This window comes from Carex rostrata, chromosome 25 (genome assembly GCF_964058835.1).
Source record: "Carex rostrata chromosome 25, lpCarRost1.2, whole genome shotgun sequence".
Taxonomy (NCBI): domain Eukaryota; kingdom Viridiplantae; phylum Streptophyta; class Magnoliopsida; order Poales; family Cyperaceae; genus Carex; species Carex rostrata.
The window spans coordinates 4,016,489-4,029,069 of NC_135942.1; the positions used below are offsets into that span (position 1 = coordinate 4,016,489).

The 12,581-nt window shown below is 37.5% G+C and overlaps 1 protein-coding gene across 1 annotated transcript; it reads right to left on the reverse strand.

Moving 5' to 3' along the window:
* Nucleotides 1-2,152: 2,152 nt before the first annotated feature.
* LOC144543879 (uncharacterized) lies at nt 2,153-4,296 on the reverse strand. The gene is made up of 3 exons (XM_078292332.1): nt 2,846-4,296; nt 2,651-2,769; nt 2,153-2,527 (listed from the first exon to the last, which is right to left on the reverse strand). The coding sequence occupies exons 1-3, from the start codon at nt 3,396-3,398 to the stop codon at nt 2,153-2,155; spliced, it is 1,047 nt and encodes a 348-aa protein (XP_078148458.1). The 5' UTR covers nt 3,399-4,296.
* Between the last annotated feature and the right edge of the window lie 8,285 nt (nt 4,297-12,581).

The window sequence follows — 12,581 nt, forward strand, 5'->3', positions numbered from 1 at the left end:
GTGTTTTTGCAGAATTCCGCGGTTTACGGTATTTCTGGCAGAAGAAATAAACTGCTCTCTGGTTAGTCCTGGTGGATAATCGATAGAGGTATCACATGTGTGATACTCCGAGTCGATTCCTTCCTTGGTGAGGCTCTACTCGCTCGGTCTGCATTCCAACTGTGATTTGGAAACAAGTTATAAATATGTTATATTAATCTATTTAATTGGTAAGTAGATTAAAGTTTTAGAAATCAATCATGGAGTAAATCTGTAAAAGGATTAAATTGGGTTTTGATGCCAAAGGAATACTGAAGGTGGACAGCCTTGGAAAGTTTCCTGACATACCCCGTTTAATCCTGAGCTTAAGTTGGCTGTAGAAATTTTTGTTCTACGGTCATTCCGCACCTTAAGCCTAAACGGGTTTCCGGTTAGCACCGCGTAAAACCCCAACAGGTAACGCCTTGAGCCTGTAAGACGTCTTCAGGGGTGGTCATGACAAGGGTGATCTCCTTCATGCGCTTGATCACATCCATCGTCTGCGATTGCATCGCCTCCACAAACCATTTCCGGTCTTCCTCACTGTATTTTCATTTCATAAGTTATGGTTCAACAAGTAGCAGTATATGTTAGTTTGTAATAATCTAGAAGTCAATAATACGATAAATTATCATAAAGCTTTGTTCATGAATTGAATGTTTATTTATATATCATTTTGTTGCCTTGAGTATTATTGAATTTATGGATCATTTCGAGTTCATGACTGAAATTGTGAAACTCCATAATATAGATGATATATACTCTTAAAAAGTCACTGACCAAGGTAACTAGCAGGAACACTAATTACCGCGATAAGGTTAGTATGTGGATTAAAAGATGGTTAAGTTTTACAAACCACCTGACACGAGATGTCATTTTAATCACATAGATACATGTTCTAGGAACATGGTATTTGACAGACCCTGAATGAAACATTAAATAGAATTGTGTTCGTGTCATTTATGTTTTCATCCAGTGTCAGGTTCTACAGTATGAGGTATTTATCGTTCCCACTGAGAAATATGTATGTGTGATTGTTATCTAACGCTGTCCGTAAAAAGCAGTCATAACGGTAGCTTTTTCATATGTATAGCTTAGCTGAGGAAGTGATAGTTTACCAAGAATACTATTTGTCCCTCGTATTTTATACGAGCTATAGCATCACTGGGCCCCTTGATAGAGTAAGATTATCTGCTAGCGGTATAATTACAAGAGTAATTATATTTGATAATCTGCTCAAGATCAAGAAAAGATTCAGTTAGCAAGGATGACACACATCTACCTTGAAACTAATCTGATAGCTATGAGACAGAAGAACAGACACAAGTAAATAGTTTACTGGATCGTGATATTGTACAATACAGCATCATCTGTGTAATTGGATGGTCATGATGTATACTGCCAGATACCGCTCATGATTATAGAAGTTAAAACAGTTTTAACTCTATTTACCAACATAACACAGATCCTATTAGGTCACACCATATAGGAGTTAATCGGTGAATCTTATTGTGATTGATTATAAATTGGTTATGATCAATAGTAAGATGGTTATAATTAATTATACGTGTTATAATTAAATTATAAATGTCATATAAGATGACAAGCAAAAACAACGGTTAATTTATAAACATACACAGTACGTTGTATAAAAGTTACCGAAACAACAACCGCAAGAAATATAATTGTTCAGAATAATTATACGAATATTATTTGTATTCGGGCCGAGGGCATTCGGGTCTTTTCAGATTCGTCCTTATCCGCATGACATGTCATCGATCCTATCCAGATCAATGTTATAAAATGCAATTTCTATGCGGTATGCGGAAGGCCACCGCATACCGCATATACGGTATGCGGCCGCATATGCAGATTTCTATGCGGATTTATATATGCGGATTTTAAAATAAGAATTCATATATATTTGGAATACATAGTAATACAAATAGGAATAAAAATTTATGAGGAATACAAACAACATAATACAAACACAAATTGCAAAGCATAATACAACCATAAATGGCACAACTCACAACATAATACAAACAACAAACAACATAGACAATACAAATAAATCTAAATAAAACATAAGTTAGAACACAATTACCCTTCTAAATAAATAAAACATAGGTTATTACCCTTCTTCCTCAAGTGATACATTTAAATGGACTTCTTCATCATCATAGTCGTCATCATCATTATTGTCGTCGTCATCATCATCATCAGTAATATCATCATCTCCTATGTCATCAATGCCCACCTCGTTGGTATTTCCTGCCAATGGTGTAGAGGAAGAAGTTGAACTTGAAGCTAAACCAATTTCTTCGGGCAAATCTAAGGCTGAACCCCCTGTCCAATCCCTCACATATTCATCTTGCTCTTCTTCTCTTGCACACATTGGATCAGATTTTCTCAAGATCTTCCGATCATTTATGTGTGCATTGAATTGAACAAAAACGATATAATTGAGACGTTGCACCTCTAGCTTGCCCCTCTTCTTTGAATGGGTCTGTAGAAGTTAAGGTGCATATAAAAAAAACAGAAGATTAAGGTGCATATAAAAAAAAACAGAAGTTAAAGTGCATGTCAAACCAAGTATATTAGAGGATATATTAGAGGAAAAAAACAGTACCCATTCGAATGTACTCCAGTTCCTTTCGCATCCAGAAGCACTGCATGTCAAACCAAGTATTTTGATAGCTATATTTCTTAAATAAGGTGCTTCTGAACCATGGATAGACCACCAATGAGCTGTCAATAAAAAAAATTATTGCAAATCAGTATTTTAACGAAAAAAAATCAGAATTCAAAGGTGAAAGATACAAACCTGGATTGAAAGCTTCGTCATTATTTTCTCTCTGTCTCTTTGTTGTATCTTTTCCAAACTGTCCCATTGACTCTTGAAAGCTACGCATTTCAACGGTCATGACAGTATCTTGAATCTTTGCATTTGGATAATACCGCACAATACAATTAGAAATGGCATCCATTATGGAAGGGTCTGTTCTCATCTCTTCAAAATCCCTATAAAAATAATAGGGATTGAGGTAGTACGCTGCCTTATGGAGCTCACCATCCAATCTACCCTTCATTCCATCAACAATTGCCTTTACGTACGGCTGAAACACATCTTCATTGTATCTAAAAGCCGCCTTTACCTCCTTTATTGCATCTTTTAAACCTCCAAAAACAAAGCCCATAGGCTGCTTCTCCTCTCCATCAACAATACGAAGAAGAACAACTAATGGCTTAAAAATTTTGATTGCTAATGCCACTGATTTCCAAAAACTATTGGAAACAACAATTTTTGAAATTTTTCTTCCCTTATCAGCAAATTTCTCTCTTTTTCTTAGAAGGATTAACCAATGCATTATATTCATCAGAAAGGACCATACGTTTTAATTGTAACTTCTTTTGATAAATGCTTTCTAAGGTAAGAAAGGAAGTAGCAAACCTTGTAGCTCCAGGTCGCACAATATCTCTATTTTCAGTATGACCACGCATCAAAGATAGCACCTGATGATGACTGTAGATAAAATTGGCAACCTCTTTAGTGTCTCTTATCACATCACTTATCTCCTTCTGCTTTGAGATGCTCTCCAACATGAGATCAATGGAATGTGCTGCACATGAGGTCCAATAAATTCGGGGGTATTTTGCCATAAACAATTCAGCAGCTTTCATATTTGCTGCAGCATTATCCGTCACAACTTGAAGCACATTCTCCTCCCCAACTTCCTTTACTCCGCTTTCCACAAATTGGAGTATATATTCAGCCGTGTGAGATTCTGAAGATGCATCAATGGCTTTCAAAAAAACAGTTCCTTTCGAACTATTCACACAAAGGTTCATTAGGCTCTGACTTCTTCGATCAGTCCATGCATCTGTCATTAAGGTGCAGCCATTTTTTCCCCAAGCTTCCTTATGAACCTCCAAACTGGTGTTAGTTTTTGAAACTTGCCTCTTCAATAGTGGCACACGGTACTCATAAGGAGTTGGAGGTTTGTATCCTGATCCATATTGACCAACCGCTTCACAGAAACGAAGGAAATCCGGGTCAGCAAGTGAATTGAATGAAATTCCTCGCTTGTAAGCCCAAAAAGCTAAATAGTCATTGACTTTATCCCGTTGCTCCTTACCATAGGTATCCTTAATGACTTGTTGCTTCCAAACCCCTTTCTCTTTCACCAAATTCACCGGCTTCTTGAGCCACAACCGCTTCTTGTCCCTCTCTGTCTCCAACTCCTCCGGCTCAGAATCATCGCTATTTATGTTAACATCTGCTACTAACTCTTCTGCTTTCTTTTTTCTATCTTCTGCTTTCTTCTTTAATATCTCCAAATACCCAATAATTTCTTTTTGCACTTCTGCATTGGCTTTAGGGTATTTTCGTATGTTACCTTTGATCCCCGCAAGATGCCACTTAAACCTGGTTATTCCCCCCGTACAAGGAAAATCGCACAATAAACACTTGACTAAATTTGGGTCACTCTTATCCGTCAACCTCCCATACTTCCACCCAGGATCCATTGAGTTTAAAGGACTATACAAATTCGTTGAAGTAATGGAATCTGAGGTCGACATTGCATGAGAACCAGAACTAGACATGATCCTATTTAAAAAAAAAATTCAGATATTGTATTTAAATACAGAAGGTGGCTGACAAATCAAATAAGATTTTGTATTTAAATTCAGATATTGTATTTCAATTCAGATATTGTATTTAAACCAGAATCAAGAGTTTATGCATTTTGTCTTGATTTCGTTGAACCAAGGTGGCTGACAAATCAAATACAGATATTCAATTGCTTAATCTCAGTGGTCTGGTCTCCTGTGAAGGTTGTTACCGATTGCTTGAACTTGAACCAAGGTGGAAAAAGAAAGAAAAGCTTTAGAAGTGAAAAACTAAAAAATCAGAAAAAAAAAACACTCACGTTTAGGGTTGAACGTGAATAGGCGGAGCTGCAGAGGATTCAATCAGAGACAGAATAGGCGGAGCCGCGGCGTGCGATCTGTTTTGGAGGAGACGGAGGGCTGGAGAGTGAAGAGCGATCGCCGCTCGGTGGATCAATTTTGAGAGACGGAGGCGGATCTGGATTATGAAGAGAGGACACGGGAAGAATGAGAGACGGAGAGAAATTAAATTAGGGATTGCGGATCTTTGTTTTTGTGGATTGCGGATCTAATATGCGGATTTTATGCGGCCGTTTATAAATTATGCGGTCAAAATTATGCGGCCGATTATGCGGCCGCATATGCGGAACCGCATATTGAACCGCATATTGATTTTCTATGCGGTTCGAGACCGCATACGCATATGCGGCCGCATAAATCGTATTTTGTTACACTGATCCAGATGACACGTCATCAATCCTATCCACATAACACCTCACCCCCTAGGTGGCATGCCTTGTCATAGGGGTATTTTGGTCTTTTCACATCATTTTAGAGGCTATAAATAGAGGGGTGCATGAAGAGATTAAAATACTAATTCACTCGTATCGTTTCGTGTCGAAACGAATCGGTATTTTCTCTTTTTCTCGGTTTCTCTCCCAAATAGTGTTTCGGTTGAGAAAAGAAAGTTATACGTAGTTGACGTATAATCTTGCGGGTTGTTGTGAAGTATATTTATGGGATCGATGAATAGTGTTTTCCCGAATTTTGCGGTATTTCAGTTTTTCTCATTGATAAAACTGAGTAACCGAAAATTCGTGTTTACGGGTTTTCATCTTTTTCTCTGTGAATAGTGTTTTTGCATAATTCCGCGGTTTATAGTATTTCTGGCAAAAGAAATAAACTGCTCTCCGGTTAGTCCTGGTGGATAACCGATAGAGGCATCAGACGTCTGATGCTCCGAGGAGAATCATTCTCGTGATGTAGCTCTACTCGCTCGATCTGCATTCCAACTGTGATTTGGAAACAAGGTATAAATATGTTATATTAATCTATTTAATTGGTGAGTAGATTAAAGTTTTAGAAATCAATCATGGAGTAGATATGTAAAAAGGATTAAATTGGGTTTTGATGCCAAAGGAATACTGAAGGTGGACCGCCTTGGAAAGTTTCCTGACATACCCCGTTTAATCCTTAGCTTAAGTTGGTCGTAGAAATTTTTGTTCTACAGTCATTCCGCAGCTTAAGCCTAAACGGGTTTTAGTTACCCTGAAACCCAACAGTATATGTGTTACGTTACGAAATTTTTACAATTAAATTCAAATGAATTAAAAGCAAGAATCAAGTTAATTGTGCTAACAAAATGGAAGTTAAAACCTTAATTTAGGTTCCTCTAATTAAGTAAGTTAAGTGTGAATCGAAACCGCGTCGAAATTTCGAGAATTTGAGACTTTACAGGCTCACTGCGTCCGAACTGGTAGGTGACTGCGGGTGACTGACCCGCACTGACTTCTGTTTCCCTTAAATTGCCTTTGAAATTTCTGTGAGTGCGGGTGAGGCCACCCGCACTGCGGGTGGGTGCGGCCGCACTCATGATTTTCTGTGTTGAACTGAAATTGGCTAAGTACTGAGTGCGGGTGAGGCCACCCGCACTGCGGGTCAGTGCGTCCGCATTACGCTCGGACTTTTTCTGAAATTCTGCCAAAAATCTACTAAGTTCTGAGTGCGGGTGATTTCTGTGTTAAAATTCATTCCAAAAATTTACTAAGTCCTGACTGCGGATGAAGCCACCCGCACTGCGGGTGATTTCTGTGTTAAAATTCATTCCAAAAATCTACTAAGTTCTCACTGCGGGTGATTTCTGTGTTAAAATTCATGCTGAAAACTGACTAAGTGCTGAGTGCGGGTGAAGTGACCCGCACTGCGGGTGGAGGACCCGCACCGACACCGATTTTTGCACTGGAAAGTGCTGGAAGGACCTACAAAATGCCGAGTGCGTCCGCACTCAGATCCAGTGCGGGTGAGTGATCCGCACTGGGTGATTCCAAGGGCTTATTTGCATAATTCCTGCTCTCTCTATCTCTCCCACTTCATTCCTTTACCATTTTAAGTGAAATTTCTGTCAAGAGAGAAGAAAAAGAGCGAGAGAGTTTCCCGTTCCTCTTAAACCCCCGATTGTTGCGAGAAATCGAAACCGGAACCGAGTAAACGCCCGTGGATCTCTTCTAACTCTCCTATTCGGTATTCTTTTCTCTTTTTGTTTCTCTCTAAAATCTACGATTTCTCGATTTCTCTGGTTTTCGTTTTAAACTCGAGAATTGTGTTCGAATTGCTCAAGGACTAGTTCCTCTACACTCCTTGCTTGTTTATTTGTCAATCTTTTTCCCGATTTCTTCCGATTTGTGAAATCTGATTTCTAGGGTTTCGTGCCAAAATTGAAAGTTGGCATAATCGTGATTTGATTTTCTTAACCCAACCACTTAGACTTGTAATCGGTAGGGTTGCCTCCTGATCGTGAATTTTTAGAACATTTAACGGCTGATTTGAGGTTTTGACCAAATTAGGGTTAACCAAACAGTAAATTGAAATGAACCGAGAACCAAAGTAGTGAAACTGTGACTGAATGGTTACCTAATTATAATTGTGTAGGGTTTGAAGGAACCCGAGGTAAATGGTGTGATTTGAAAGGTTGTAAGTAAGAAATCAGGAATTGAACGGATTGGTACCAAAGGATAGGAAATTGATTAAGGTGTAAGCCTGATGTAACTCGAGTAAATATTTCCAATAGTGAACCAATGTTAAACCAAGTATACGTATAATATAGGTATAGGCTTGGTCGAGCAAGAACTTGCGAGACAATACGAGACGTCCGATCCTTAAATTAAGCGGTACGCTCGTCATACTCAGGTGCGGGATTCTTGGACTTGTTTGATACTTTATTTTCAGGAATTAAACTGTGTATTCGTTTGTCATGTTGAATATCATTGATTGCATCACTGAATTACGTAGAGCATTTGCATAGCCCAATTAAATTAAACTCGAATTGATCTGAATTGAATGATTTGCATGCTGGTATGGTTATAGGTTATGTTGATCTACTGTGATCTGATTTTGATTGAAAGTCACCACGAGCTGTGTATGTGAATGTATGTGAATGGATTTACGAAGTTAAGCACTTGGATCCAATGAATTTGCCAAGTCGGGCTGTATGCTGACTTGGATTCCCAGGATCCTAAATGGCCTTAGGTGAACGGCCCTCGATATTCCCAGTACCGGTTGGGACGAGGGAGGGTGATTATGTTATGAGATGTGATTGGAAATCATGGGTGACATGTGTAACGTCTATGGCTCGGTGGCATTCTCCTACGTGTTAATGCATTTGGAAGGTCAATTGAATATTACGACTATTGGAATGATTCCAAAGAGGATTTTCTTTATGTGATTTGAAACCAGACCGAAATAAACTGTTAAGCCAAGCGATTGCAGATGGGTGTCAGATAAAGGGTCCAGCGGTTGGCCATCTGTAGGTGTCAGTAACCCTACAGATGTGGGTTTGATAATGGTTCAGCTCGAAAGAACATCTGTAATTGCTACAAGCCCTATTGAATTGAGTTCAAGCCAAAATATATGTTGTGTTTGAAATTCATCTTGGAAATTCCGTAAACTGTGTTTCAGGTGGATTAAACTGTTGTCGAGCATTGGCATTCTGTTATTTATTATTATATATATCTGTTTGCTTTGTTATTGTTTGGGTTTCATTTTTGAATATGGAGTTTGATTGCAAGTCCAATAGTCTAAACTGTGGCAAAATTCGCACTGAGAGTAGTAGGCCTTAGTAGCTTACCACTTGATAACCCTAGATATGTTTTGTTGTATAGATTTAGGGTAGGCCTTATGGTTGGTATCCGGATGAGATACTTATGTTGTATTATATTCTGACCAGACTGTGTACTCTGATTTGTGTATCTATAAACTTAGTTTATATTATTATCTGTTGAATTGTTGAGTAAGATTTGAATAGCCTTGTAAGTATACACAGCGTTGTATGCTTACGGCGGGAGACTGTTACGACCCGTGGCCGCAGGGTGTGACAATATGCATAAGAGTGCCACATTACAAAAAAGATAAATAAATATATAAAGGAGAGAGAAAGAGACCTGAGCTGGCGAGTAGGCCTGGTGCCATCGGAGTTGGCCAGGCTCCACTTGAGCAAGCCGTCCCAATCCAACCCATCCTTCGCCATGCTTTCTTGCTTGCTATTAGCAACAATCGGATTCAGGATTCAGCTCTCTGTTACAACAAATTTCTTTATCTTCTACTAGTCCTACCGATAGAAGGTAATTAATATAAAGGAAATGGAAGGAAAAAGGAAAGGAAACCAAAGGGTTTGGACTATGGAAAGTGCTAGAAGGTGCTTCTGCCTTCTGCTTCGAGCGACGACCCGACTCCAAAGAAAGAGTCGGCAGCCGGCAGGGGCCAGGGAGTACCGCTCTTCCATTTTCGGTTTGGGCTGTGCTGCCTTTTGGGCCAGAATGTATCAAATGTCCAAATTACTGTTCCCGTTTGCAAATAACTAATTTGAACCTTTTTTGTTTTTCTTTGGGGAATTCTAATTCCTGGGTATTCAGCCATCTTCAACAAGCACTTAGAATATGACGGTAAAGCACTACGACTCATTCTCCTACCCATAACATTGAAATTCTTTATTCATCATATTCCTCTGCTTTGTTCCAAAATTGGCACCATCCGCAGATTCGTGCTTAATGAGCATCAAACGGATGACTTCCAAAAACTAGAATTGCTGAATATTTCAAAAATTGCCCGAATTGCTGAACATTTCATTTTGAGTTCAACTTTGCACATCTGGTTAACATAGCAAAACACCTCCAAAAATTATGAAAATTGGCCGACATGCAGTGTTGATATGGTAGAACAGGACTGTGAAGTTTCATACAAAATCTCCGAACAGGTCGTGAGATATCGGCTCTCAAATATTGTCCGAATTGCTGAATATTTCATTCTGAGCTGAGTGCATCTTTTAATGCAGCATAGCCATTTCCAAGGCGAAAAGCCGCTACTCCCGGTTGGTTATGTCGAATTAGTGCTGATATAAGGAAAATGAATTGTACCATTGTCACACGATAAAACTATCAAAAATTTCATATATTACATAATTTCTAAGCATATGTAGGTTCAGGTTAACAGGAAACATCACACCTTGCTGGTACATAGCCAGCCTGGAAATAGGTAGGTTGAATAACAACCAAAAAATGGAGGAAACCAGATGCTTGTACTAAAAAGTTAGCCAAGAAAATAATAATAACATAATTTTACCACCTAGGCAAGTGGGTAAACGTCATCTATGCGTAGTTGAAACATATTAAGATTCTGGTAAGAGATAACTGCACCTTTATGGTCATTAAAAATTATGTACTAGTATTTGCCCCTACAATGCAAATACAGTACATAATCTATATGGTTATGCTCTATATCTATTTCTTTGAGACATTTGTTATAAATGGACGAATTATGACGAAAAATAAAACAAAAGAGACGGTATTTTAACTAAAAAGACACAAGTTAATCCTTAATTAATTATAGTTGTAAGAAAATTAAATATAATTAATCTGAGTTTTGGGTACATTTGATATATACTAAAATTATATTGAATAAATATGTGAGTTTTTAGATTTTTAGATGGTAAATATATAATTATAAAAATTTAAATGACAAATACGTAATTTCACAGTTTTTGAGTTGTATATATATATGAAATTCTCTCATTTATTATGTATCTTCCAGACCCTGTACGTTACAGATTTGGGTCGAGTTGGCTCGGATTCTGATCAGACGGTCCAAATTTTATGATCAGATTTCCATCACAAATATTACGACTATTCCTTCAGGGGTCCATCCATCCAATAAGATCTACTACTTTTGGAGCAAGGTGAACCTCACATTGCACCTTTCTTCTAAAGAAATAAAATAAAATCCATGTCATAAATCATCAATGATGATGTTGGAAACAGAATCTTAACCTTTTCTTGAAATATTAGCAGCCATCTTGATTAGCCATCAGTTATGGGTGGGTAGCTTCCTACGCTGTCTCAAACAATAAAAGCAGGATATGGGGTTGCGCAGGCGCAGCCGATTGGATAATGAAAACTGTAATTGGAACTTTTTGAAAAAAGGGAAGGAAATATCTTCTTCTTTATCAGCCCAGTAGCACCACCAGGTTCCTGTCATTTGGACATCTCGTAAGGGGAGTCAGGGACAGTTCGATGGCTATCGGATCAAATTTGATTCGATGTTCAGAGTTATTTGATTTGTGTCAAAATTTATATTTAATATTAAGTTGAATCAAATGTGCACGAATCTTAACGCATATAGATGGTTGTGATTGGATATCATAATGATTTGGTCCGATGTCGTATATTTGTGGGTGTGGGTGTGTGGGTGTGCGCGTGCATATATTTTTTGGGACGTGAATTTTCAGTCAAATCTTCAGTTAGTGACTTTCGGTCAAGACCACCTCCTAGCTGACGCATACAAGTATTTGTATCTATGTTTGTAAGTGTCTATAAATAACATAACACACACACACATATATATAGAGAGAGAGGAGGGTTCCAATGTCTCATTTTTTTCATACCTCATCATACCTCATATTTTATATTTTCGTTTTCAAAGTCCAAATTGTCGATCTGAACCGTTCAACAAAATATTTATACTAAAATATGCATGAGATGAAATTTTATATTTTTTGGAATTTTTTTGCTATTTTTTAAGATAGGTACAAAATCAATGTTTTTGAACCGTTCAAAAAACAGTGATTTTCTACCCATCTTAAAAAATAGCAAAAAAAATCCAAAAATTATAAAATTTCATCCCTAACCATATTTTAGTATGGATATCATGTTGAACGGTTCGGATCGACAATTTAGACTTTGAATATGAAAATAATGAAGATATAAAATATGAGTTATACAAAAAATGAGGCATTGGAACTCTCCTCATATATATATATATATATATATATATATATATATATATATATATATTCATATATATATATATATATATATTTTTTTTTTTTTGAGAAAAAAATCCTTAGACTTAACAATTATTTATACTTTAACACATCAAGATGGAGAATGATGGAAAAAAAGAAAAAATAACTTTTTCTAACCGGAGAGAGAAAGAGTTAAAAAAATATGGGTGTAGAAAAATATGTTAAAATGAACTTGAAGGACCAAACCAGAAACCAGTGTTGTATAAAACGTCCGTTTAAGTCGATTAATCGACCGATTAGTCGTTGACGGTGACCAAACCGTAATAGATTTTTCCGACTAATTGATCGATTATTTTCGATTATGATCGATTATGGCCGATTATATTCAATTATTCTCAATTAATTACTTGATAGTATCATGTCCGTTCGACAACTGCATACCGTTATTTACAACACGGCCGGAAACTAAAGGCAGGAAATTAAATAATTTCTCTTATTTTTAATGTTGATCGTTACAATCGGACTGGCCCAATCCAACTCAAAATGGGCATCCAAAGAGTTTTGTGGTTTGTACCCACCCAATAGACAGCTAAAGAGGCCTTTCTACCGGGCCTAGTATCTACAAAAGAGCTTCAGCCCAACTGATTATTATCTATCC

Coding starts and splice junctions, on each gene's coding strand:
- LOC144543879 (XM_078292332.1), bottom strand. CDS start 3,398: ATGAATATAATGCATTGGTTAATCCTTCTAAGAAAAAGAGAGAAATTT. Junction 2,770..2,845: donor TGACGAAGCTTTCAATCCAG/GTTTGTATCTTT, acceptor TTTTATTGACAG/CTCATTGGTGGTCTATCCAT. Junction 2,528..2,650: donor ACTGGAGTACATTCGAATGG/GTACTGTTTTTT, acceptor TAACTTCTACAG/ACCCATTCAAAGAAGAGGGG.